Raw genomic sequence first — 25,743 nt, 5'->3', positions numbered from 1 at the left:
TTCAAGAGGGTGATCATCTTTGTCTTATTTTGAGGTGTTTCAAGACCGTACTGTCTAAATTTCTCTCCAGTTTGAAACTTGATCTGTTTGTCTGTCAGCTATAACAGGGAACTCAACACTCTTTTTATATTTTAAAAGCCTCAACTCAACAGCGTTATTGTTGGTCTTGTAGATGCTTGAAGCATTACCCAAATATTCAGTGAGTTACCTGGTGTCAAGTTTAGGACTATTGCCTAGTACCTTCTTGACATGCTATGATTCTGCTTCTTGGAAGTTCTCCTGCTTTAGGATTTTGACTTCTCTGGTACCTCTTTTGCTCTGAAGATCTGCCTTTCCTTGTTTTATTTTATACTTTCTTGTTTTATGCTTTGTTTTCTTGCTTTCTCCTTCAGCTGCAAGGCACAGTTTTTACATAGGTGTTGCCTGGCTTTTATCTTTTGGGAGCTTTGCCTGTGTCCCAGTCAGGACTGACTGGGATTTTCAGTGGGTGTGAGTGTGAATACCCTTATTTGATGAGCGCTTGCATTGGACTCTACTGCTACCCTCAGAGAAGGAAAATTGATCATGTTTGGATTTGCACTCATCTTGTATGGCCCTGAGTGTCAGGAATAAGAACGCAGTGAGGATGTTCTGCACAGAAGCAAATGCAAAATGTTCACAGCATTTATTTCAATCTTATTTTAAAATATTTTATGTATGGTTTTACAGGGGTGCTTTATTTTCTGACGTGTTAGCTCCTAGCTTTAGTGAGAGTCTGTCAAAGTCCTCTTCTGGAGAGCAGCAGTTTCATTCTCTTAAGGTGTCAATAACTTTGTTTTTCAGTTGTGGAAATTACTTCTACAAAACCATTATTTCTGACTGGAAGGCTGGATTAGTTTGGTAATTTAAAACATAATGGAAATATCCATACTTTGGTGACAGTCAAACATCATGACTTGAGAAAAGAATGAAATGCAGTAGCTGCAATATTAAAGCCAATAGTATAAGGATCTCATGTATGCCTTCACTGTAGCTACATGACAATGCAGATTTTTTTTTGTATTGCTGTTTTAATGCTATGAATTATTATCATAAAATAGGTACAAAAAGTGTGCTTTTCTGACTGGTTCCTTTTGTGTTTGCTTGTTTGATGGAAACTGTTCTTACATGGCAAACACCTTCTCCCTTCCCTGCAAATTAACAAAAATCCTTTCTTAAAATGTCTCTCTTTTACAGATGAAGATGATGATGTTGATGGGTCAACACAAGGATCAACAAAAGATATCCAAATTTCAACTGATTCAAGTAAGCAAAATTTTAGTAAGGGAAGAATAGTCACCAATTTCTTTATTCATATAATAATCTTTATTCATATAATCTTAAAATAGTTATTTTTCTAACGTTAGGTTTCAATTTCAGGTCCGAAGTTTTGGTCCAACACATTTATCCAGCCCTTACAAATATCTCCTTGGTATTTTCTATTGGTAGGCTGTCATAAGTGGCAATCTGTTCATTACCTTGACAAACAGATCATTTCTCTCAGCTTGGTAATTGAAGAAAGGAAACATGGTAATCAATAGATAAACTACAAATTTAAAGGGCAGACAGCAATGTCTTTCAGAGCCTTTTGCTTCTATGTTCGCTGGATCCAAATGTTGCTGAGGACATCAGGCAAATTGTTTTTTTTTTTGGCTTGGGCGTGTTACAGTAAACAAGACTGAGTTGGACTGGCTGCTTTTTATGCAGTTAAATTTTTAAGCATGTGGAGTTTCCTGGGGTTGGTAACAACCAAATTCCTGCTTTTTAGAAGATGAGGTAAAACTGCAATTTAAGAGCTTCCCACCCCTGTATCCATATTAGTAAGTAGAACAACATGGTGCATGCTACCTAATGGAGCTGCATGGATTGTTGTAAAAAAAGGACATTTCAAATCAATAAATACTATTTTTTTAAAATCCTGAAGCTCTTGCAAAATTAAGAGGCTGATTGTGCAAGTGCTATTTGGAATTTTTTAAAAATCAGCTCAATAAGTAATTATATCAGTTACAGAAGTGATCTCAAGCATCTTCTTGTTTCACTTTCTTGGTTCCTGAGTGACTTTATGATCCACTGCCATACTTCCGTATTATGGGAAAACGCTCTAACCGCTGTTTGTCTAAACAACTTTGATTTTTCCAGTGTTTTAACTGACTCAAGTGGTTGAGTGTGAGGATTTCTACATTTCAACAATTAAGTGTATTTCCCTTATGACTGTTAAAAAGAGCAAATTATGTATCCAGATATTTCAGCTGGATTCTTTGGAAGCATTAGTAGATGCCAGTTCAGCTTTAGTTTAGCCTTCCCAAAAGAAGAAAAAAGATATGAAAATTCAGGGCAGGATACAAACCTTAATGTGTCATTTCTTCAGGCCATCTCTGGACTGGAGAAAGCAGCAATAGATGGTATATTTTCAAGGGTCATGTAAAATACCATTAGCTGTGTTTTAAAAAGAATGGTGGCATAAAATATTGCTTTCTCTTAAAGCATTTTCACAAAACTTTGGAGTGTAGAGTCCAGTACCTTTGCTCTAATTTAGAAAGCTCAGCTAAAACCACACTCACAAAAAGAGTCAGAAATAGCATTTACTGTTAAGACAGGACAGACTGTGGTGATGTGGTCCAGGTCACAGCCATGCAGTACCAACCAGCAACTTCTTTATACATGACCAGCTTCCTCTGTCTCCTTATCCTTCTATTTTCCCACACTTCTTCTTCCCCAAATGGCTTTGATCTCTCGCTTTGATTCCTTTCCTAAAGTTCCCCTAACAACCCTTGTACCATCCCAGAATGCTTTTCGCATGTATCTCACATTATCAAGCTGAGTGACCTCCTTGGTCAATGAGGTGTCCTACACAACTTCCGCTGTGGACTTCTCTGGTGTGTGCCACCCCCAGATGATGGGATTGATGGCCTCGGGTCAGCTCAGTACATGGCCTCTCTGATAACCTACCTGGTAAAGTTATTGAGGTTCACCTGCCAGCTGTTGTGTTGTTGTGCCTCCATGTGTGGGGAGTCATAAGCTGCTGAACATAACATGACAATGGCAGGGTTGTAGAGGGCTGTACCACTCACCTGTCTCGGGATAACGCCGTTTATATAACATGGGTCAAGAAGGAGCTGCTCACTGCTTCTGTGTGTTGACTCAGTACATCTGCCATGTCTTTTGGGATCTTGCCATGCTTTCCCTCAGGAGTGTCTGAACTCAATTACGTTCCAGAATATTTAGCTTTTCTTAATTCCAGCTCTTTATGTTTCAGGGGTACGTATTTCTAAACACAATGAAAACAAGTTAGAACAAATTTAATAATATTGATGTGGAAAGACGCACTTTTTCCACAGGAGAGATGCCAGTAGAAAAGCATACCAAGTCTGTAGCTTAGTATTGGAAAAAGATTTGAATTAGAAGTCTACATTCATTTTTGTTACCTAGCTATTTTAATGGGCTTGTTGAGTGAAATGTAAAGTTAGAAGATCTAAGTCTTAATGTTGGTAGTTTAAATGTGTTAAATCAACCGCTCTATTTAGCCTACCAAGATACTGAAACCAAAAGCTTAAAATTAACATAAAAACACTCGCTCAGAGTCTGAGTTGATAGATTTAACAGACATACAAGTGGGTTTGGCAAAGGACTCTCTCTGCCCCGTGGGAGTCTCTCAGCACTCACTGGCTGCAAGTGAACTGTCTGATTCAGCATGCGTCCATCTTCTGCAGGACAAAATTCAGCCATCAATGAAAACCCATTCTGGAGGAGGTATTAGAGGAATCTGTCTGCCAGAGAAATGGGAGCTGCAGTGCTGTCAGCAAACAGATGTTTCACAGCATGTCCTTCCACAGTCTCTGTTTTGCCTTGCTCAGGTTGCTGTTTGTCTGCTGAGTAAGAGATGAAATGGTTTTATATTAGATAGACCCAAGTCGTTGGCTTAGAGTTTGCTTATGTCTTGTCCCAAACCAGCTGACAGTGCAGAGGAGATCTCCACTGTAATTCTGCAAGCAGGAACAAACTGTTTTCCAGAAGAAGCAAGGACACCATATGGGGAGGAATTTTTCCTGTAAAGATACTTAAGAAAACTTTAGGCTTTCATAAAAAGGACCATTGTGTTCTTCTCTAACTACTTACAGATAACTAAACATGTCACATGTTCCTTAGCAGGTGCTTGGAAAGGCTCTAAAAACTAAGAGAAGAAGGGTTAAGAGGTGGCTACGAGAATGGGAGGACGGGTGTTAACACAGATTTGTGCTTCAAAATTGTCTTGAAACTAGGGGAGTTTCAGCTGCTCAAGGAAACAAGTTCAGAGGAGGCAAACACCTACAAATGGCTCTCTTGGAAAAGAAAGAGCTAGGGAAAGAAAGAAGGAAGGGAAGGAAGGGTGGGAGGAAGGAATCTGGGATTCTGAAAGGCTCTCTTCAAGGGCAGTAAAAGGAAAAAATACATCATTCTTACATACATAAATGCCATTGTGTAGGTTATAAATCCTAATACTGAAATAAACCAAAATTGGATAGTCCCCACTATGTGAAGGAGCAGTAGAGAAGAAGAGCACTAAGCATGTAAATAACACAGGTTGTTTTGGGAAGAGTGGTTTTTGGTAAGCTGTGTTCTAGAATTTAGTCTTTTAAGAGTAATTTTCAGAAACACACTCAGTATGGGCCTTTAGCTTTCTTAAGTGACAAAACAATTCAGGAGTGCATAATTTTCCTGTCTCAGTCACAAGCTACATGTAAGTCTTTTCAGAAGCCATGTCCTGTCTTAGGGGATTTGGAAGTCAAAGGGAACATGAACTTTGAACTTATCCAATGCTGTGTTATCCTTTTCCCAGGAAAACTTGGTATCTTACCCTCTGAAATAAAATTCCACACTTTGGTAACTTATGCCTAGAGTTAACATTTTGTAGTTTCTTTCCCCTTGGAAAGGGTAAGCATGAATAACAGGTTATTTTCAGCTCAGTATCCCACGGTAAGAAAAAAATTATGTGTTTTTCAGGAGAAAGCCCTGATACTATGTACTCTGATCCAACAGGAAAAGATAAAAGACGTTTAGCAGTGAGGTGCCAGTATTATAAACAGGCAGTAACTCCTTTAAATACCACAGTTCGATAAGTGCATCTGTTTCATATTAGCAAGGGGTTATATATAAATATATATTTTTTTTTTTTAATATATAAACGTATATACACTAAGTAGGGGTATGTAGGCTTCACTTTGGTAGCTGGATCATTTTCTAATATTTAAAAATTGGAACAGGTGGAAGGAAGAGCTTTACCTAATTTCACAAGTGGTTATAGTTGAGCTTCTTGCCAAGGCTAGTTAGAAAAATCAGACTGGCATAAAAACACCCCTTAACTTACATGTGTTGGATGTGCTCTTGACTCAGTGGAGAAATGTATTTCTGGATGACTAATTGCAGTAGGTAGCTGTTTATTCTTTTGTTAATGTGCTTCCAGAAGCTTATGTGCAAGGAAGCCATTTTTCGCTGGGTTGCAGTAAAAGTGTCCCCTGTGAGGAGGACAGTGACAAAATTAAATGTAATTTTTCAGTGATAAAGTTGAGGAGGTTTTTTGTGTGATGGATACCAGATTAGCAGCATTTTGTGTATTTATCTAAGAAATAGGCTTGAGCTTAGGACATTACTAGGTCTGTAGATCTAAACTTGTTCTTGTAAACCAGTTTATTTTGAGAGTCAAACCAGCTATTCTTTGACTGTTCTTGACATGGAGAGCTCATAAAATATTCCCCAGTTACAATTGCTAGGGATTCTCTTAGGCCAGCTAGTATCTCATAAGAGCAGACTACAAAGGCACAGCAAATGAAAACAAGTGCTAGAACTTGGATGAATGTTTTTATTCTCAGATGGTTGTCTACTTTCTGGATTGCTAGAGAAAACAGCCGAGATTTTGATAGTGTTATGAAAGTTCATACTCAGAAATCAGCTGTGCTGTCAGAAACCAGTGTTCACTTGTTTTCTCAAGTTGTGTTAGCTCTAAAGAAGGTCACCTAGGACACAGTGTGTCTTTTGGTTAACATTTGTCTATGCTGTAGTTACCATGGAGATCACTGACAGAAATCTGTGTCTAAAAGAATTCCACTCATTCTGGCACGGATCCAGCATAATTTAAAGGAGTGGGTCACTTTCTGATGTGGCCTCAATGCAATGGTTGCTGGGTTTCAAAGATACTTCAGAAGTAAGAGTTGATAATATTTATATCTTCCTTATATTGTGACTAGAAAGAAATTGACAATAGACACAACCATTATGATAATTGGAACTGAAAATCCACAGTGATACTACTTTTCATATCAACACAAAGAATTGAAAAGTCACAATGTATCATACCACGTTGGGTGTAGCTGAGCAACCTGATCACTGAAAGATGTCCCTGTCAGGATTCTTGTACTCCATGATCCTTGAAGGCCACTTACAACTCAAACTATCTTATAATTCTGTGATTTTATTTATTCTGTTTCTGTCTGGTTTTTTTTTTTTTTTTTTCCTTTGTACATCATCTGTTACACAGGCTTCTCTCCAAAGAGTCACAGCATGGCTGAAGTTGGAGGCAGTATGGAGGTTATCTAGGACAGCCTCCTGCTCAAGCAAGGTCACTCAGAGCAATTTGTCGTGTTCAGTAAGAATATCATAATAAAAATCATAGAATGGTTTGAGTTAGAAAGGACCTCAAAGATCTTTTAGCCCCAATCCCTCTGACATGGGTAGGGACACCTGACACTAGACCAGTCAACATAGCCAGTTTTGTCCCAGGAGAGACTAGGATGACTTTGCAGTAGGATGGGAGGCCTGTACTGGGGATTGCTTTCCTGTGCAATGTCGTCTTTGTGTTATATAAGAGAATGTCCTTGCACACACATTCTGCCATTACCAGTGGAATTGATAATGAAGAAATATTCTTAAGGAGTGCACAAGTCTACACTGAAAAAGAAGTCCAAGCATAGCTGTCACATTTCAGAATAAGGAGAAATGAAGATCATGAGAATTAAGGTATCTTGATTATTTTTTGAGGGTTGGAATCTCATTTTTAAAAGACTTCTTTCACATATAAGTGATAATCCTTTAGATAATCCTTTAGTTCTATGGTGCCTGCTTTTGATTGAAGTTGAAGAACATACACTGAAGCAGAAGTAGGTGGATTAGTTTCAGGTGGTTCCAGAAAGCTAGCACTGAAGTGTCCTTGCTAAGTAGTTATACACTGCAGCCTTTCCTTATCATCTGCCCCTACAGCATTGAGATACCCAGTGATACCCAGTGATTCTTGCTTTTTATCAGTCATCAGTTAGAGGTGGTTTGGTGGTTTTCTTCCTCCAGTTCCAGTTCTCCTTTTTAATCCTTCTATGGTAAATGGCAATTTGCTAGTGTGCTTCATTGAACCTAAAAGCTGATATTATTTGAAAGCAAAAGGCTCTTTCTATTTTATTCTGTACTGTGAAGTACTTCCAGGCTGTAAGGGAAGCATGGAAGTAGGCTCCAGCATGTAACATATCTCCTTTACAATGTGTGTTAACAGGCTGCGTGATTAACCAGTCGTGTGAGCATTACAGCTGGTATATGTGCCTTTCACTTAATATTTCTAACATTCTAAGAATTGCAAGTGATAGCTTCTGGTGATTTTACTACTTGATGATGAATGCAGGTGTACAGATTTATTGTGAGATCAGACTGTTATACTGTGCTGTACAATGGGTAACTTCTGTTAATCATGCAATAAAAAGGCCATATTCTGTCAGTGATAAATAGTTATGTCTGCTGTAAAGCATCAGCTCTGAGGAGTACCTGCAAGAACCTGCAAAACTTAGCAGATCATCAAGTGTCTTCATAAAGATGTGATCAGGAGAGGACACAAGGTCTGTCCTAATGGGATCTCCTTTTTGGTCTGGATTGATTAACTTGGTTTCCTTTCCAGAAGCAGTAAGGACACATGTAATGCACTGGTAATATTAACTTGTTCCTAAAACCTCTCAAAACCTGCCTGTTCTATGAGAATTTATTTGCACTTTGCTGTTACTCTTAAAAATGTTGCTTAAGAGAGAGACTTTGTCATACAGCAGCCTGTATACCTGAGTCATAACCCATCTTTGTGAAAGGTGACCCTGAAATCCTTCACTCTTCGCCCTTTCACAGATGTCTGTGTAACAATCTGCACTCAACAGTTTGAGCATGGACTTAATAAGGATTTAGTGAAGTGAGCATGACTTAATAAGGCTTTAGTGAAGTGAAACACAGCAGAAGGCTGAAGGTCTTCATTGGCTGTACCTTCTTTCTTCCAGTTTTTCTGTTGTCCCTGTATTTTCCTCCCGTTGCCTGTATACTTAACCAGCTATTTTAAGGACTTTCTTTGGAAGCCCTAGCTCAGAACTAGCAGTGCTCTGGGAGATTTTCTGAAGGTAGTGGCGCTTTGTCTTGGTCTTCAAGTTGTTCAATTTGTTAATAATAAATGCAGTCTTGAATGCTGAGAATGAAGAAGTGATAATATACACAGTCTGGTTGTAACAGTTATATCAAAAGCCAGGATAAAACTGTGATTACTTATCCCTCTTTTCTCTCTGAATGTACCCCTGTTTTAAACAAACAGTAACAAAACAAAATTTAAAATACTCAGCCTCAAAGCTTGAACAATGACAGTGAAGGTTCCCATGAAGAAACATTTCAGTGGGTTAAAAGCACGGTTTTTTTTCTGATTCAAGGTGTGTGTTAATGAAATACAATTGTTTCCCTTCAGGTAAACAAACACTCAAGATATTTGATGGGAATGACGCAGTGAAACGCAATCAATTTCGACTAATTTCAGTTCCAAGGATTGCAAAAAATGAAGAAGTTGTGGTAAGATACCCAGTGAGGGTCAATTTTCCAGTGTGATACATGTGATTTCACATTACAGAAGTAAAAAGCTAAGTTTTAGAAATGTAATTCAACAACAACAACAAAAATCTGTGAATGGGCTATAATGCTGCAATGTGATTTGACGACTTCAGGTAGTGCTCCTATTTTAGAGCATCTGAGGAAACACTGGCTTACATATCTGTAGCACAATGGCAACCAGAGCATCACATGTTAAGTAGTCATTCTGCTTCCTGGTGTTACTCTGAAGGCTGATTTTACTGATACAAGCAATACAGGATAACCAGCTCCTTAGATCTTGCTCCTTTTCTGTAGTAGAGGTTTGGTATTTATCCTGGACATCCACCAATATCGCACTTGAGTTAATCAGCTTTGAACACCAAAGCTTGTTATAGTTATCTCCATCCCTTGCCTGTGAAAATAATCAATTATTGATCACTTACTGGCCCCTCTCTAGTTTTTCCAGTGTTCCATCTGGGATGGAAAAATTACTTCATACTAAGTCAGGTGTGCTGTACACATCTTTATTTACTGGGCTAGGCAGAGACGGCATGCTGTGAGAGATAAATCCTGGGGGGTGGGGGATCGGGTGGTTCACAATAAAATTGTGCATGGTGAGGTCTCAGAGTCATACAGACTTGGCAAAGAAGTCTGAAGAATGTATTACATCACAATTTTGACAATATAAAGCTAAAGATCATAAGGATCTTTATCTGGATACTGTGCTCCAAATCAACAGGAGTTTTGCAAAAGCTTTGTAGTGTTCTGCATGTCCAAGATCTTTAAGAAAAACTATGTACAGGACTGAAAACACTTTTAAACACTTTTATTTAGGAGTGCTACTTGTCTTTTGAGCACTTACAAGTAAGCTGTATAGACCACAGCATCTGTGTTAGCAGAGGTGCTGCAAGCAAGGGCCCTTTATGGACGTAAAATTTCTGTGTGCACCTTGCAAAAACAGCTCTTCCTTTGCCTCTTCATAGGTGTGTGGGTTCAGGGCAGCTTTGTGGCTGAGAAGCTCACTAGTTTTTGGCATCCCTTAGTGCAAGAAGACTGAGTAGGCAGAGCTGTGTTCAATCAAGTGTAATTTACCATTTTCCTTGTGGACTAAATTTTACATGCATGAATGTACATTTATTGGACCTGGATTTTTACATTTGGTCTTAAAATGACTATTACTTGCCAAAAATACTGTGGATTGTGTTCAAATACATGGATATCTCAAGCTTTCTTTTTTCATGTTCACTGGAATTTGTTTTAAAACTTCACTCTTGTTTTGATTTTTTTTTTTTGCCATTGCTGTGTATACACTCTTGTGAGGTTAGAACATGCATTGAATGTTCATTTCATAAATCAGGTATTTATAATGTCTATGGCTGTAGAGGTATTAATGGTGTCTTTTCAAGTAAATGTTAATTTATTTTGCTGTGTTTTAGGAGGCCGCTTTGAGGGCGTACTACATAAATGATGACCAGCAGGAGTATGAGCTTCAGACCTTCACACAGCAGGTGCTGCTCTCTGATGATGTTATCAACAGGAATGATGCTGCAGAAGACAGCAATTTGGGCTCAGTATTCCGAGAATCTGTTCCTGAAGCTTGGATCATCAGAGCCAAACCAAAGGATGAAGAAGTGATCAGAATTTATCCTGCCTGGCTAAAGTAAGTATTTTCCTTCTTAATCATAAGGTTATTCTGCTTGGCTACATTTGTCCTCGGTAGTCTAACCCTGTTTGCTGTAGTTATTGAAGCTGCAGAACTCTAACAGAGAGTACAGTTTCTTTCTCTGTATTTCAGGATTCTTCTGTTGATTTTTCTGAATGGGTAGTGTGCATAACATTCATTTCCATGCCTGGAAACCCTTGGGTTTCTTTACATGCAGCGAACATACAGTGCAACTTGTGCAGTTCTATTATCGTGTGTTTGGTTAGAAAGATGCAACTTTACATTTACTACATCTGTAAGCAAATGATATACACATCACTTGAAAAATTGGTGGATTTTTTTTAAGAAATGTGAAGTAAGAAGAACTACAGTGCAGTTTCCCATGTGAGATGAGGAAGAAAAAAATTATATTAAAAAAAAAACAACCCAGAAAACCCAACAGCTATACAATTTACCACTGAGACAGTATGAACTTTAAGCATATTTAGTAGTCGAAGCAAAATGGTCTTAATTCAAGACTTGTGGGATAAAATTTAACCATGTGTTCATTTTGCTGTTGCAACTTCATTGACAAGTTCTATGAAAGACTTGCAGGTTATCTTTGTGATTAGGAAGAAGCTAATCATTAGTGCTACAATTGTAATTAGCATTTCCTTGAGATGAAAGTGTTTTCTTGTCTGTGGTGCTGATACCACATCTGCTATGAGCCTCAGTGAACAACTTTCTTCAACTAATGCAAATATGTTTGAGAAAATGCTATACTTAGTTTTAAAAGGTACACACATGATAGATCCTAAAATAAGTATTTTTCCCCTTAGGGTGGGAATGGCATATGTTTCTCTACGAGTAAATAAGGATAGCACTGTGCAGACTGTGATCAAAGAAGTGCTCCCTTTACTTGGAAGGCAGGTAAGTGAAAGATCTTAAGCACATCCATATACCACCTGAGTGACCCTGAAAGTATATATTTTTCTCTTCAGAAAAATTACAGTCCCTTAATTCACAGTTATTGTAAATGTTGATAGCATTTGGTAGATGATCTTTTGTGACCAGCATACTGCTAAAAGCTTAACACAGTGTTCAGGGTAGGTAGGCTCTGCTGACTCATATTCAACTTACCATTGACCCCGTCTATGAAATCTTATTCCACAGGGCTGCTCTGCAGCTCTCATCCCCCAGCTTGTATTTTTACCCTGTCCCAGGTTGAGAATTTGGCAGTAGCTCTTGTTGAAAATTTCATATGGTTGGTGATTGCCCAGCTCTCTAGCACATCCACATCTCCCCATAAGGGTCCCCTATCTTTGAGGGTGTCTGCAGTTCCTCCTAGCTTAGTATCATCAGGAAGCACACAGTGCATTTGATTTCTTCATCCAGACAATTTATAAAAGCATTAAAGAGCATTGCATAAATTTTCTTCCTGCAGTGGCAAGCAGCATCTCTGTAGCCCCCAAGGGATGCAAGGAAGGACTCAAGGTTGAAATGGCACCCACATTCTTTACTGTCTGGGTTGCTTCCCATATCCCTGGAAAATTCTAGATACGTCTTGTAATCTTGTAGATGCACATGCTTTCCTTGGAAGATAATCTCTTTTCAATCTGCCTGTCCTTCTTAGGGTTGGTGCCAAAACAGTGTGACTTTCAGGAAACATGTTGGTAGGCTTTGCTAGCATGCCAAGCCATTGGCAGGCCCAGCCTCCCCAGTGCAGAGACACAGAGCTGTAGCATGCACATTTTAGTCAGCACCTGGGGCTTGTGAGCACGACAGCAAATCAGCACAGTTCCACTGCTCCAGGGCACAGCCATGTTCACAGAGGGTGGCTGCTGCCCTTGTGGTTATTTACGAGGTACATAAGAACATGCTTGTGACTAGCTCACTGCAGTTAGTGATAATCATAGATCTGTCTAGGTGTATCCAGCTGTGTAAAGCATGCAACTTGTTTTGGCTACAGGATACTTCCAGGATTTGTTGTCAGTCCATTTCCTCAAGTGCTGTGGACCTTTTAACAAAAATAGGAACAACCATGTCCAAAGTTTTGTCTCATCTGAAAATAGCAACTGTCAAACAGTATAGCTGGAAATTCCATTAGGAAAAGATCTTCACACCTCTGTATTTGGGCAGCTAGATATATGCTGTAAGAGACTTAATTATTTGGCTCAATTTCTCCAGTAGTGGTAATTTTTAAATGCTCTACTTGTTTCTCTGTATGAACATGCACATACAGGAAATCTCTTTTTAATATCCAGAATTTGCCTGTGCTCCAAGTTGCTTTCATCAAGTATCAGGCAAAGCATATGTAGGGAGCTGAGGCTCTTAACACCCCCATTCATGACACATAAAGCAAGATCATTTGCCTCTTGAGTCTCAAGGCCAAAATTTCAAACCCTTCCTCCTGAATGTCCTTTAATCCTGAATATCCTGTTTGCAGAGTTTCGGTCATTGTCATAAATGGTACAGCTCTTGGCTGTACCAGCTCTTCTGGTCCAGCTGCAAGAGATTTAAGTGGTCCCTGGCAATAGCTTGGAAAAAAACTTTTGTTCCATGAGTGCCCGGAGTATCCCAGGAGGTGGGGAATGGTCAGACTGCTTTTGCCAAGCTGGCTCCCGGGCAATCTTCTCCAAGAGCAGGCTCATTCCCAGTCCTGCATGCTTCCTCTGGAGGGACACTCAGGAAATACTCCAGATGAGCTAGCTGCTCATCACTGAAGCAGGAATGGGATTAACTGTGCTCTACAGGGGTCCCTTCACAATATGGCTTTGAGAATGCCAATATTTTTTAGGAGTGTGGGAACATGATGCCATGAGTGTGTAAAATAAAGATTATTCCTGTCTTGGAAGGAGTTGGTCTGAGGAAGAACATCATGGTTGACTTAAAAAGATTTAATTTTTTTAAAATGTTTAATTTTCTGTGCTATGTTATACACTATGTATCAGTTATAACACATAATAATGTAACATTTGGCAAAATTATGTTGGTCAGAAGCTGCATTTACATGCTGTATCTTTTGGCAGACGGAGTGCCTCCAGAATTTCAAATTGGTGGAAGTGCTTATGGGCAGTAAGCAAGGTAAGTAAAGAAGCATTGGCCAAAGACACATCTGATCTCTCTGGGTTTTTTCACCCGTTCTAATAGTCACAGTTCATTTTCTACAATAAAAAACACAAATGAGAATAAACTTCAGGGTGATGTTGAAATACTTAATCAGAAGTGATGCTGATTCTTTTCAGTCCTGTGTGTCCTGTGGGAATAAGGTTCCCCTTCATTATTACATAAAAACTCATTTGTGGTTTCTGGTGGGTATTGACACTTTGGCTCTGTTTTGGGGAGCTATGTTTAACTGACATAATTTTCCTAATTGCAGTTATTTATTAAAGATTAAATCTAAAGTTCAAATTACTTCTTTCCTCCATATTCTTTCCTCCTGACACAGCTCCTGAAGAAGAGTAAGTTTGAGTCCTAAGACAGTCCAAGAAATATGTTTGTGTGTTAGGAAGAACAAAAATCTGCATTTCTAGCATTGCTCAAGTGTTTTGTGATCCTGCAGAAGCTGGGCTGGTGTTCTCCAAGCTGACATCCCTTTGTGCTTCAGTATTTGTAAGGTTGCATGGAGAAATAAAGACCTTGAAGTAGTCTAATGCTCTGACCACAGCTGAATAAATATCTTGGTAGTTCAAATACTGTCTTGATGCTTTGCTTTATTTGCAAGCATTATTGGGAAGTTGTTTCATAAGGTTATTGTAGCTTTGTGAATGTCATAACCTTGGTTGGTTTCTGGTGCTCTGTTTTAAAGCATCATTTGCAACCTTACATTCACTGGAAGTTGTTAGAATTGTTTTAATTGTTGATTAAAACAATTGTTTTCGTATTTTGATAAAACACAGAAGTTTGGTTTTTTTGGTATTTGTTAGGAAATATAGTTTGAAAGTCTTCTGTCAAACTGTTAGATTATTACCAAAGTACTGCTTGTCTTTTGAGGGGTTCCAGGCTGTTTCTGCCCTTTCTTAAGGGAGGGTGGTATTTAGGAACTGTGGAAAGAGTCAGACTGTTCCAAGCACCTATGTGTTTTTATTGTTGGATAAGACATAGCTCACGTCTGCGTGGTCCTTTATGAGAAAATTAGTTGTATGCAGAGCTGTACTTTTCCCCTAATTTTTCTTCTTTTTGTTTTGTGTAATTGAGCCTGATAATAATTTACATGCTTTCTAACATGATGAATGTTCTTGCCCCCTCCAGTTCAGCGCATGGTCTTGGACAATCAGGAACTGATTCTTAACAGACTCAAGGACATAAGGAAGGTAAATCTAAAAAAGAAACATGATTTTTTTGTTTTTTAGTGAGTGTGAAGTTCCCTTTCTTAGAGAAAAAGTGAGTCATTGGTTACCCCCTCAGTAGGCTCAGGGGTAGAGAAGTTAAGTGTTTAAACTGAAGTTTATTTCTGTTTCTGATATTCTCTAGGCATAGAGGACGTGATTGCTAAGTGCAGAACTATTTTGGATTTTGCCTCACAATATCTTTTTGTCAAATATCTTATCATATATTTTCCTTTTTTTTGGTAGACTTCAATACGTCAGATGAATCAAACAAGATTTTACATTGTGGAAAACAGTAAATCCATTGTACAAGTAAATTTATTTGTTGGTGGCCTTCCACCTCAGCTTTCCCCTGAAGAATACACAAATATTCTCAAGGAAGAATTAGCTATCAAAAGTAAGTAAACAAGCACATTTTCAGACACATTAAGTTGTACAGAACAAAATTTAGTAGCATCAGTATTATTCTAACATTTTCTGACCTGATTTTAAAAAAATCATTCTGCCTTTTACTCTGATGTGAGCTTTTTTAATAATTTTAACATGCTCACAGAATGTTAAAAATTTTAATAATTTTAACATGCAGGAGAGATATGACAGCTTATTATTTACAGAATAATTATTACATTACTCTAGTTATAAGTGACTACACCTTTTTTTCTTTTTTTTTTGCTATGTTTGTGTGAAAAGGCATCATTTTTTAGAAGAATTATACATACCTTAAACTATGTACAGAATATCTCTTGCCTTTTTTAACCTCTGACTTTTTGTCTGGGCTGTTCTCCATGTCAGTCATGAGCTCTGTGCCCCATCATGGAGAAGCATGAGCAGTGTGCACACACATATGGACAAACACTCAGGGAAAATTTGTTTTTCTTTTTCAAAGAAGTGTAATTGAATTTTCATAATAATACTCCTTCAACCAATATTTTCTATAAACAGTGTCAGGAATGTGTCATGCTTTTTGTTGCAGGAAACAAAGCATTTTCCCCAATCTTTTATGTCTCTCCAAGAGGAATTAAACTTGAAATGCCAGAAAGAACTCTTAGTCACCTTTTATGAAAATCAGTTTAGCTGTTCTTACTTGCAAAGTAAACATCAGAGGAAAAGTGTTAGCTGGAGGTTCTCCCTGTATTTGTATAACTTTTAATATTTATTTATATTATATTTATGTAACTTTTTAAAATACTTTAAATATTTACTCTAAATGTACCCAAGGTTTTATGTGTTTATATTTTTACCCTTTGCAGCAAATGTAGTATCTGTGAGTCATGTTTATCAAGCACAAGGTAAGCATTAAAATTTTTAGTCTTGCAAACAATGTCTATGTTCAAACTAATACTAGAGGCTGGAAGCTCAGAGTATGTTAGTCCTACTGCATAAGCAAAAAGCCCTTCAGGTAAAATGCAACACAGTGTATTTATGAAGAGCAGTGGATTAGTGTTACCTTATTAAAAAAAGTTAAAAGGTTGGCTGCATGCCTTGTGTACCAGAAGGCGGTAATATTTCATCATAAAAATGAGTTTTGAAGTTGCACTTCAACTGAATAATCTAACACTACAGAACTGTTAAAAATCATTCAAGTGAAGGATTTTTAGTCTTTTTGACTTCAAGAATACTAATATTTGGTGCTGCTTTTGGACTCAGTGGAACTGTTTCGTAGTCACTGTTTCCTAGCAGTGTTAAGAGCTAGATTTCAATGGCTGAAAGTTTAAGAAAATAAATGCATTCATCCTTTGAGCTGTTTCTTTGCTTTTGCTGTATGAATTTTATTTCAGCAAGGTCAGAGAAGCCATGAGGCTTCTGACAGCTGGAGCAGCAGTGGCTCTGGGCAGCTTTAGTGCAGTGGTCAGGTGGAGATCTGCATTCGGTAAAAATTTAAAGTGTGGAATTTTCTCTTCTGTATGTTTAGGTGTCTATAGTTTAGATGTTTCACATCCTTTGGCAGGCTTAACTTCCCCATGTCTGCTAAAAGGGTCTTTCTATAGCATGGTTTTGAAGAGTGATGTGTGCTTCCTTTGGGTTATTTGCTGTCTCCACATGAGTAATTGATACTGATTGATTTTGATCTTTGCATAGGAAAAGCTGTAAAGCTTTCAGATGTACCTTCTCCTTTCCTTATTTGTCAGTGGCCAGTACTTGGTTTTGTGATACTCGTCCCATGTCGCGGCATCATTAAACCAAATTTACATGCATGTGCTTTTTAGATGTTTCTGCTTATATGTGATTTTTATTGCCACTCACTTCTTATGTTTGTATTTTTGTGGTTCTCCTAACTTCCTAACTCTCCCATTTTGTCACAGCCAGGTTATGTTACCAGCCTACATCTCATGTACTGTCCATTTTACATTTTTGTCTTATCCTGCCCTGTTTTCCTCCTCACTGAATATCTTGCTTCACACTAGCTTATCAGTATTTATTTTGTCATTTCTCTTTTGTCTTCCCTTCTTCCCCAACTTCTCCATTCAGAACCTAAGCCAACATAAAGATGTAAACTTGATTATCAGCCCAAATATTTGCTTGCAGTAATTCTTGTTGAGATATTGTTAATGAACAGAACTAATGGATTTTTAATAATTGGATACAAAATGAAACCCGATACCTCTATCACTTGCACATGATGAGAACAGAATGTTAGTAATGATAAAGAGTATGCAAATAGGGCCTACCCCTGAAGCTCAAAGAAATCTTTAAATATGCATTAGTTCTGTGCTGCAGTTCTGGTCTTCAAGTTGCTTTGCTTTTACAAAAATCTGAGGGCAAGCAGGAAGGTTTAAAAACATAACACAATTCAACTGATAACAAATGACTGCAGAATAAGTTTTGCTGAATAATGTCCTCAGTAAACTGAGTAAACTCTTGCTGTAACATGAGACCTATTTTCTAACAGTAATAATAGAAAATATAAAAAGTAGTTCTGATGCCTCTTTACAGGTGCTGTTGTACTCCAAATTTCATGTTTTTCTGAAGCTGAAAGAATATATATGCTAGTTAAAGATACTGTTGTCAATGACAAGCCTCTGAATGCTGTGGTGATTCCTGCAGTTATGGTAAGAGACAGGTTTGAATTTAAAAATGTCTTTAAAAGAAAAAAACTACTGCCTTAAAACTCTTTCTGCTAGAACTAAATGAAAATATGTTTTATTCAAATAGGCCATACTATAAGTAGTGTGACAAAAAATACCAACTTCAGAGCCTGTACTTCATGTATATGATCTATTCAGTGAGTTAAGTAGCTTGTCCTGTTATTGTTCAATTGTCAATCTACAGCTGCCTAACAGTACAACTATAAAGAGGAAGAAAATGATTTTTTTTCTCTTTGTTTCTTTCAATTTTCAAAACTTTCAGTTTCAGCTGGTATGTCTTAAAATGCTTACAAAACTTTGGTATGGGAGCTAAATGTGTTTCCTCATTAACCGTGAGGTAAAACACGTCTGATTATTTTCACAGTGATATTATCTTCATTTCCCCCATGCTGTAGCAGAGGCAGTTTGACCTTGTTTACTCCTTGAGGATCTCAGAAGAACATAGTCTTCTGAAAGACCTCGTGTGAGAGTCCTTTCACAAATTCAGGCCTGATTCTGATTTATTCTTGTTGTTACTAATCACTTTTGTGTGAATCAGTATGTTTAATAATAGGTTTCATGTTAATAAAGTGAGTCAATGTGAGAAGAGGAAAATGATTAGCTGAGTGAAGTGATATTTTTAACCAGGATTATGTAGGTTCTGTCCAAAAAAGAGTGTTGCCGTAGTTACACAACACCTCAGCAGAAAGTATCTTGCAATTACTATCTTTCTGGAACTGCATTATGGCAAGCAATGTGTGAGTCCTGGTTTGACTTCTTGGAAGGTCACAGAAGGCCCAAAAAATTACATTTTTAGTGGGAATTATGAAACAACTTTATAAAGGAAGGTTTCAAGTTCAATGGCCATAGTTGCTTACTCGCATACCTGCTTTCACTGTTCAGAAATGAGTCTTATACTGGTCAAGACTTTCTGAAGGCAAAGTTGTGGTTTTTATATGAGTAGATACTAGTGGTAGTGCTCCCATGCAATTGGCAAAATCAAAAGTTACACCCCCTCCTAAAAAACTGAGAGCCTTGTTCTTATATGTGTATAGGAATTACATTTTGTGAAATCCTTAGAACTCAAGGCCCTCTTGTCCAAATTAGTTTTCAGAGTGCCTGTTGGGAGGAACAGAAAGCTGAATGAATTTTTGGATAGTTGTTTTAGGTGTGTTTTAGGCAAATGCATTATGAGCCTATATTTGTTGTCTGCGGTGTGAAGTTGAACTCCACTCTGTTGATTATATATGTCTGTTTTTCTGACACTGGATATGTTTGAAGAGAACTTCTTGATGCCAGAAAAATGTGGACATTGCTATCTCTTATCGGATGAAAGATGTTTTTTGGAAACTCCAGTTCAGGGAAGTGCTATGGATTAATTTCTAATACGTAAGCAGGAGAGAGGGGCTGTACAAACATTGTGTTTCCATTTCAGCATGTGTTGTTTATATTTGGTCATCTCACTGAAAGGAGCCAAGAGTTAATTTAAATGATACTTCAAGTGTTGTTTTCTGTATGATTGTCCACCCAGCTTATGCCATTCACTAATTACCCAGGGCAGACTAATGGTTGATCACCATCTTTACTTCAGGTAGCAGTTGAACTATATGATCTTCTGCTGTACTTTCCAGCCCAGACTATCTTTTTAGCCTATGATAAAATTAGTCTTTGTTTATATGTGTGTTGATTTAAATACAGTACCAGGAAATACACAGGAACTGACACAATACTAAATTTACACCATGTTTGACATTTCTTTTTTGAGTGAAATGCAAAGAAATTGGGAATGAAGGGCTAATGATTTTTCCAAATTGCCAGTTAAATTAAAGAAAAACCCAACCAACAAAAAAACAACAAACCAAAATATCCCTTCTTAAAAGGCACAGAAGTATTGGTGGTTAGCAGGTTGCTAATCTTATTTTTCTGAGGTAAAATTTGATTACTCAGTGTCTGGCATCTTGTCTAAGGAGGAGACATGGTTCTAGTCTGGCATGCTCAGGTCTACCCAAAGCAATTCGCCCTCTTATTCCCATTACTGAGAAGTCTGAGTGCAAAATCAGTTTGCATAAGCTGCTGATTCGAAAGTCAAGCAGTTAGTGTTATCAGATGTGTTGATCTGTTATGCTGTTTCAGGCCTTTAGGAATTTAATCAAACACTTTTTCATTTCACGATATACAAATAAATGAAAATACTCTCTTCACTGGCGTGTGAAAAAAAAAGTGCAGTATATTATAAAGCTGCTGTGTGTGAGGAACTGTGGGGACGGTTTGGTTTCACTCTTTGGTATCAATTCAAGGTGAAAGACATTGCAGGACTAAATCTTTCAATTCAGAACTAATTTAACAGAACTTGTTTTGTAGAACAGGCAAGCAAGGAAGTCAGGAGACAGTTGTATGAGGCCAAAATCACCACAGGTTTTTGTGGCTTTATCACGAATGCCTCTTACTAGTAGAGAGCCCTCTGATACAATGGGTTTAGATTTGTTAAGAGTAGCAGGAAAATATGTAGAAGGTTTCCAAATAGATGAAATTTTCCATTTCATTAATTCTACCAAATCTTCACACAAATATTTACATCTTAAAAGCATCGTAGTTAAATGAGCATTTTAGCCAAAACATGAGTGGCTGCTTTTCACCCTTCTGAAAGGGTTGTCAACTTTTTCACCCTTTGCTGGAAGGGTTTTGAAGGAGTGTAATGGACTGCCCCAGGAAGCAGTGGGGTCACCATTTGCTGGAGGTGTTCAAGAAGTGACTGGACATGGCACTTAGTGCTGTGGTCTAGTCAACAAGTGGTATTCAGTCAAAGGTTGGAATTGATGATGTTACAGGTCTTTTTCCAACTTTTATGATTCTGTGATTCTTCCATTTCTGCAATATGCCAAAAAATAAAGAAAAGGCTTGGGGGTTATCCCAGCTGCTGCTCCAGTAGTGTTGTCACACCTTGCACATAATTTCTCACCAGATAATGAGTCCTTTCTGGCCAGGGTGGAGAAAATTTTGTGCTTGGGGCATTTTGAGTCCTTGCACATGGAAGATGCTGCTGGCAGCCACTTGCAAATGTTGAATTCTACTTGTCAGAGATAAGTAGAAGGAAGATGTGCCCAGGAAGATGTGCTGTGGCTGTCACACTAGTAGGGCTGGTGGCACAGAACGCCTTGTTCTGCTTTGCTGTGAGATGTGATTACACAGTAGAGTCAATGGAAAGGGGATTAGCATGGGTAATAAACATCTTGCCCCAGTTTAAAGCCGTGTTGTGCTACTCCTGACAAATTAAGCAATTCACAGTGACTGTCAGAGTGTCTAAGTCACGCAGTCTCCTTCAGCTGTCTGTAAGAAAGGAGCAATAAATTCCTTCCTGAATGCCAGCCAACACAAAACCCTTCTGCAGATTTCACTCCTCGAGCACAGCACTGAAGCCAGGGCTAAAGGGGGAAGGGAGTCCTCGGGCTGTGAGTCACATACTCTCTTCTGCCCAGTAACAAACTCACTCCTCTGTCCCCAGCGGGGTTTTTTTAACAACTGTGCAGCATTAGAGTGCTACCCTTGTGGCTGTCTGTAATGTAACAAAGAGTGTGCTCTTGAGAAAGCACAGCACCCTGCTCTACTGTACAAACTGTCAAGAGTTTTTAATTCTTACCAAAAAATAATTGTTTTATGGTATTGTTCAGAAAATTGAAATGGCTGAAAATAAATTTATGTATTTAAAAAGCTGGCCTTTATTTTGGGATTTAACAGTGTTTCTTACTCCTTTAAGCTTAATGAAGAGTTGTGATGGGAAGCAAGTTCACTGTAAGGACAAGCACTTTCTGAAATCTTTTTATTCTGAATAGCTGTATCTAAATGGGTTTAGTTAGGAATTCACATTGGAAGTTACCTTAACAAAGGTGGGTTTGAGTAGTAGGACTATTCACTTTACACTAGATCTTTTTATTAGCTCCAGGCATTCGCTGTAGCTGCTTGTGAATCTTAGTAGCATTCAGGGTATACATTTTACTGGTTTGGGGGTTTTTAAGTACAGTATTGACACTAGATAAGAAATACAGTTGGCAGTTTACAATAGAAACTGTAAATACGTATTTGCAAGAATTTATGTTACTTGGGTAAGATCTCAGACAACTTTACAAAACACAGCTGTGCTTTTGAATGCCTGAGAGTGTACCGTGTCTCAGAAATAGTTGTGATTCCCTTATGTTGCTTTTGAATTATTTCAGTTACTTGGTTTTAAACCCAGTGCATTAGAACATGCCTCTAAAAGCAAGTAATGTAAAACATGTGTTCAGCATGTCACTTCTAAATGTCCCAAACCAGTAATTTTAGAAAAAGATAATCAAATGTTCTTGTTACATTCAAGTAGGGAATTTGTTAGACTCCAGAGCTGGGCTGGTTTCTTTGCTCTTTTTCAAAAAAGTTTTTGTTACTTCAAGCTGCAGAACTTCATATCTTTTTATTATCCTGTTTAACCCCCTTTTTTAAACCCCACAAGTCTCCAGGCATTATACCAAGCCTGAGGTTTCAGGTTGCTGGCATTGTTCAGAAAACTGAAATGGCTGGAGATAAATTTATGTATTTAAAAAGCTCTGAAGAGGAAGAAATGGGAAGTGGACAGGAGAGAGGGTAGGGCAGAGTAGAAGATAGACAAGGAGTGCTGGAAGGGAACAGTGTGCTCTGTTACCCCTTGGGAGATAATGTTTCCTTTCAGTGCTGCTCTGCCTTCTGCTACTCGTGGGATTTAACCCCATACAGCACTACAGACTGGGCAGAGTGGCTGGAAAGCATCCCAGCACAAAAGGGGATGCTGGTCAACATCTGGCTGAACATGAGTCAGGAGTGTGCCCAGGTGGCCTTCTGGGCATCCTGGCCTGTATCAGCAATAGTGTGGCCAGCAGGAGCAGGGCAGTGACTGTCCCCCTGCACTTGGCACTGGTGAGGCCACACCCTGAGTTCTGTGTCCAGTTCTGGGCCCCTTACTTCAAAAAGGACATTGAGGTGCTGGGGTGTGTCCAGAGAAGGGAACAAGACTCACGAAAGAACCAGAAAGCATGTCTTATGAGAACTAGCTGAGGGAACTAGCTGGGGTTGTTTAGTCTCCAGAAGAGGAGGCTCAGGGCTGACCCCATTGCTCTCTAAAACTCCCTGAAAGGAGGGTGTAGTGAGGTGGGGGTCAGTCTCCCCTGCCATGCCTGCAGTTAAAGGACAAGAGGAAATGGCCTTAATCTGAGAAATTCAGATGGGAGATTCAGATTAGATATTAGGGAAAAAAATTATCACTGTTGGGGTGGTCAGGCATTGGAAAAGGTTGCCCAGAGAGGTCACCATTCCTGCAGGTGTTTAAGAGGCATTTGGATCTGGTGCTGGTGATGTGGTTTAGGTGTTATGATGGCAGTGCTGGGTGTGTGGTTGGACTTGATGATCCTAAAATTTTCTTCCAAGCTTCATGATCCTGTGATTATCAAAGGGCTATGCTAAGTGGGGTGTGGCAGATGATGGTGCAGAAACTGATAGAGTAACAAGATGGCCTTTGCTTCTGAAAACACCAGATCTCTGCTTACTCTTCCATTAATGCTTGAATGGCTCAAGGGGGCAAAATCCACTTGTCTCTTTGGGATGCATGGATTCATGTCCTGTTGACTTAATACCCAAAGAATCCCTTTTGTGATAGTGACATGCATTATGTTCTGTAGACTTCCTTTGTTGCCTTCAAATATCCTTTCCATGTGCTTAACAGAAATGAATATATTACCCTTGTTATCTGTTGGGCATGCTTTGAGTAAATGCTTCCCCCTTTCCAATAAGGCCTGAATGTAGAGGCCAAAGTTGTTTTGACTTCAGTTGTCAGTTTAGCAGGTGAAGATGGTTCCTTTGGCCAGAGCTGTGTGCACAGCTTTCAGCCTCTTTATCATCAACCTACTTGTTTTGTCTGCAGTGGAACCTTTCCAGGAAAATAAAACATTGATGTTCTTTTGGCTGTTTGTCCCCTAAACATCCCTTGTTTGGCTCATTTATTTTTCAAGAAAACAGATATATTTTCAAACTGAATGTCTTGTAGAATCTGAAGGATGAGTAAAGAAGGGGTCAGTGTGTGCCTGCTTCACCAGCTTTTATACCTGCTTAGTGTTCCTCTTCTCAATGTGTTTTCTCTTCATCAAGAGACAGGTCACACTGGATGGCAGAGCTCATTTCTCATGCAGACAGTGTTAGAGGAGAAGGATTTTTATGTTTGTCAGCATCTTGACACATCTGGCAGGGTGTGACTTGCAGAGGATTAGCACCCAGCTCTTCTAAGAACAGAAAATTAGAAGAAATCTCCCAAGTACTGTGAAGACCCAAACAATTATTTGTTTGTAAAGTGCCTAAATCAGGTCACAGGTGTGGGGTGTCTCAATGTCTGACTCCATTTTTCATCCCCAGAAACATAACTCATAAATTTGACCCGATTTCTCTGTTGTTCACCTCAGATCATGGTCTCTGGTGGTTGCTCACAGGCAGCAGCTGAAAGGCTCTCTGGGTGCCGCCTCCTCCCGTCTGGAGCTGTTGGTATCTCTCCACATGCTTGCACGCTGCAGTCATGCTGCTGCCTCACCGACCCCTGAATCATTCTTGTCTAAATTGACTTATATTTAGCACTGCTGTTCTGTTCCCTGAATCCATCCGGTCAGCTGCGTGACAAATTGCTGTTCCCTGAATGCTGTCCAATTTGTAAATAACAATTACCACAACTTAGGGACCATAGGCAAACATTGCTGTTTAGAGGTGCAGTTGTTGAAATGTCCAATGGACTTTTCTGGCATGTACCTCCACCCCAGCCTTGTGGCAGGATGGATGAAAGGTGTGCTGGTGATTTCTAATCTTTCTAGAACTACTTACAAATCATTTTACAGAACTATTTATGGGCAGACAGGCTAGGTGAACACTAGTCCCAAGGTGCATCTGTTGGCTGGAAGTTTTGATCTCCAGTGAGGCTGCAGATATTGTTCCTATGCCATCCATGGAGTGCCCCAGGAAATCACACCTCTGCCATGTCCAGTGCCTTCCTTTGCAGTTTCTGGAGGCTTTGAGAGTCCTTTCAGCAGCAGCTTCAATAAGTTGTAAGATACTGGCACCTCTGAGTAAATCCTCATGATGAAAAAGCTTAGCTTACATATTTTTAAAAGAAGCTTTCAGCTTCTAATTTCATAGGGAGAAGTACACCACCGTCTGCCCCAAACATCTTCATTTTTAAATGCTTCATCCTTGTAAATTGACATGCATTCTAAGTCAACCATGAAACTAAAGAAAGATTTTTCAGTTGGTTTGGGGAGAAGTTCTCGCTTTTCAAGGAAACTGTTTTAATTGTACAGAACTCTTATCCCTCACACTGTTCTTTGGCCAGACTGTTAACTGAAAATGCATAGGAAGGGCTACTTAAAATGCTCTTTTTTTCTAATGTTGGACTCAATTGTGTACTTGGAGTTGATTAAGGAGCCTTAAATTCCTAGGGAAGCAAGATCAGCAGCTAACCTGTCCATTGGCTGGACATTGAATCTTTTTATTTATAGAATCTGGAATTTTTAGTAGGCATCAAGGAAACATCAGGTAATATTTCTGAGACGCAGTAGTAATTTTCATGGCACTGACTTATCCTTTTTCTTGTCTTCTTTCAGGCTTCCAAGATACCACAGAATTGTTGCCCACTTCTTGTATTTGTGAATCCAAAAAGTGGTGGTCTAAAAGGTCGAGATCTGCTGTACAGTTTTAGAAAGTTGTTGAACCCACATCAAGTCTTTGAACTTACCAATGGGGGCCCACTTCCGGGGTAAGTCATCATGTTTTAATTTTTTTTTTTTTTTAAATTTACATTGTTTTGTTA

The 25,743-nt window shown here is 38.8% G+C and overlaps 1 protein-coding gene across 1 annotated transcript in view; it reads left to right on the top strand.

Moving 5' to 3' along the window:
- The window catches only part of DGKQ (diacylglycerol kinase theta), an 87,330-nt gene that overhangs the window by 42,675 nt on the left and 18,912 nt on the right, over positions 1-25,743 (top strand). The window contains exons 7-16 of the mRNA XM_059836977.1: positions 1,216-1,284; positions 8,744-8,844; positions 10,299-10,522; positions 11,344-11,434; positions 13,534-13,588; positions 14,756-14,817; positions 15,079-15,229; positions 16,083-16,121; positions 17,767-17,882; positions 25,538-25,689. Coding sequence (XP_059692960.1) covers positions 1,216-1,284; positions 8,744-8,844; positions 10,299-10,522; positions 11,344-11,434; positions 13,534-13,588; positions 14,756-14,817; positions 15,079-15,229; positions 16,083-16,121; positions 17,767-17,882; positions 25,538-25,689 — 1,060 coding nt within the window. The remainder of the gene's footprint in view (positions 1-1,215; positions 1,285-8,743; positions 8,845-10,298; positions 10,523-11,343; positions 11,435-13,533; positions 13,589-14,755; positions 14,818-15,078; positions 15,230-16,082; positions 16,122-17,766; positions 17,883-25,537; positions 25,690-25,743) is intronic.

Source organism: Haemorhous mexicanus, chromosome Z (assembly GCF_027477595.1).
Source record: "Haemorhous mexicanus isolate bHaeMex1 chromosome Z, bHaeMex1.pri, whole genome shotgun sequence".
Lineage (NCBI taxonomy): Eukaryota > Metazoa > Chordata > Aves > Passeriformes > Fringillidae > Haemorhous > Haemorhous mexicanus.
Note: the sequence above shows the minus strand (reverse complement) of the source record. Positions and strands in the feature narration are given on the sequence as shown.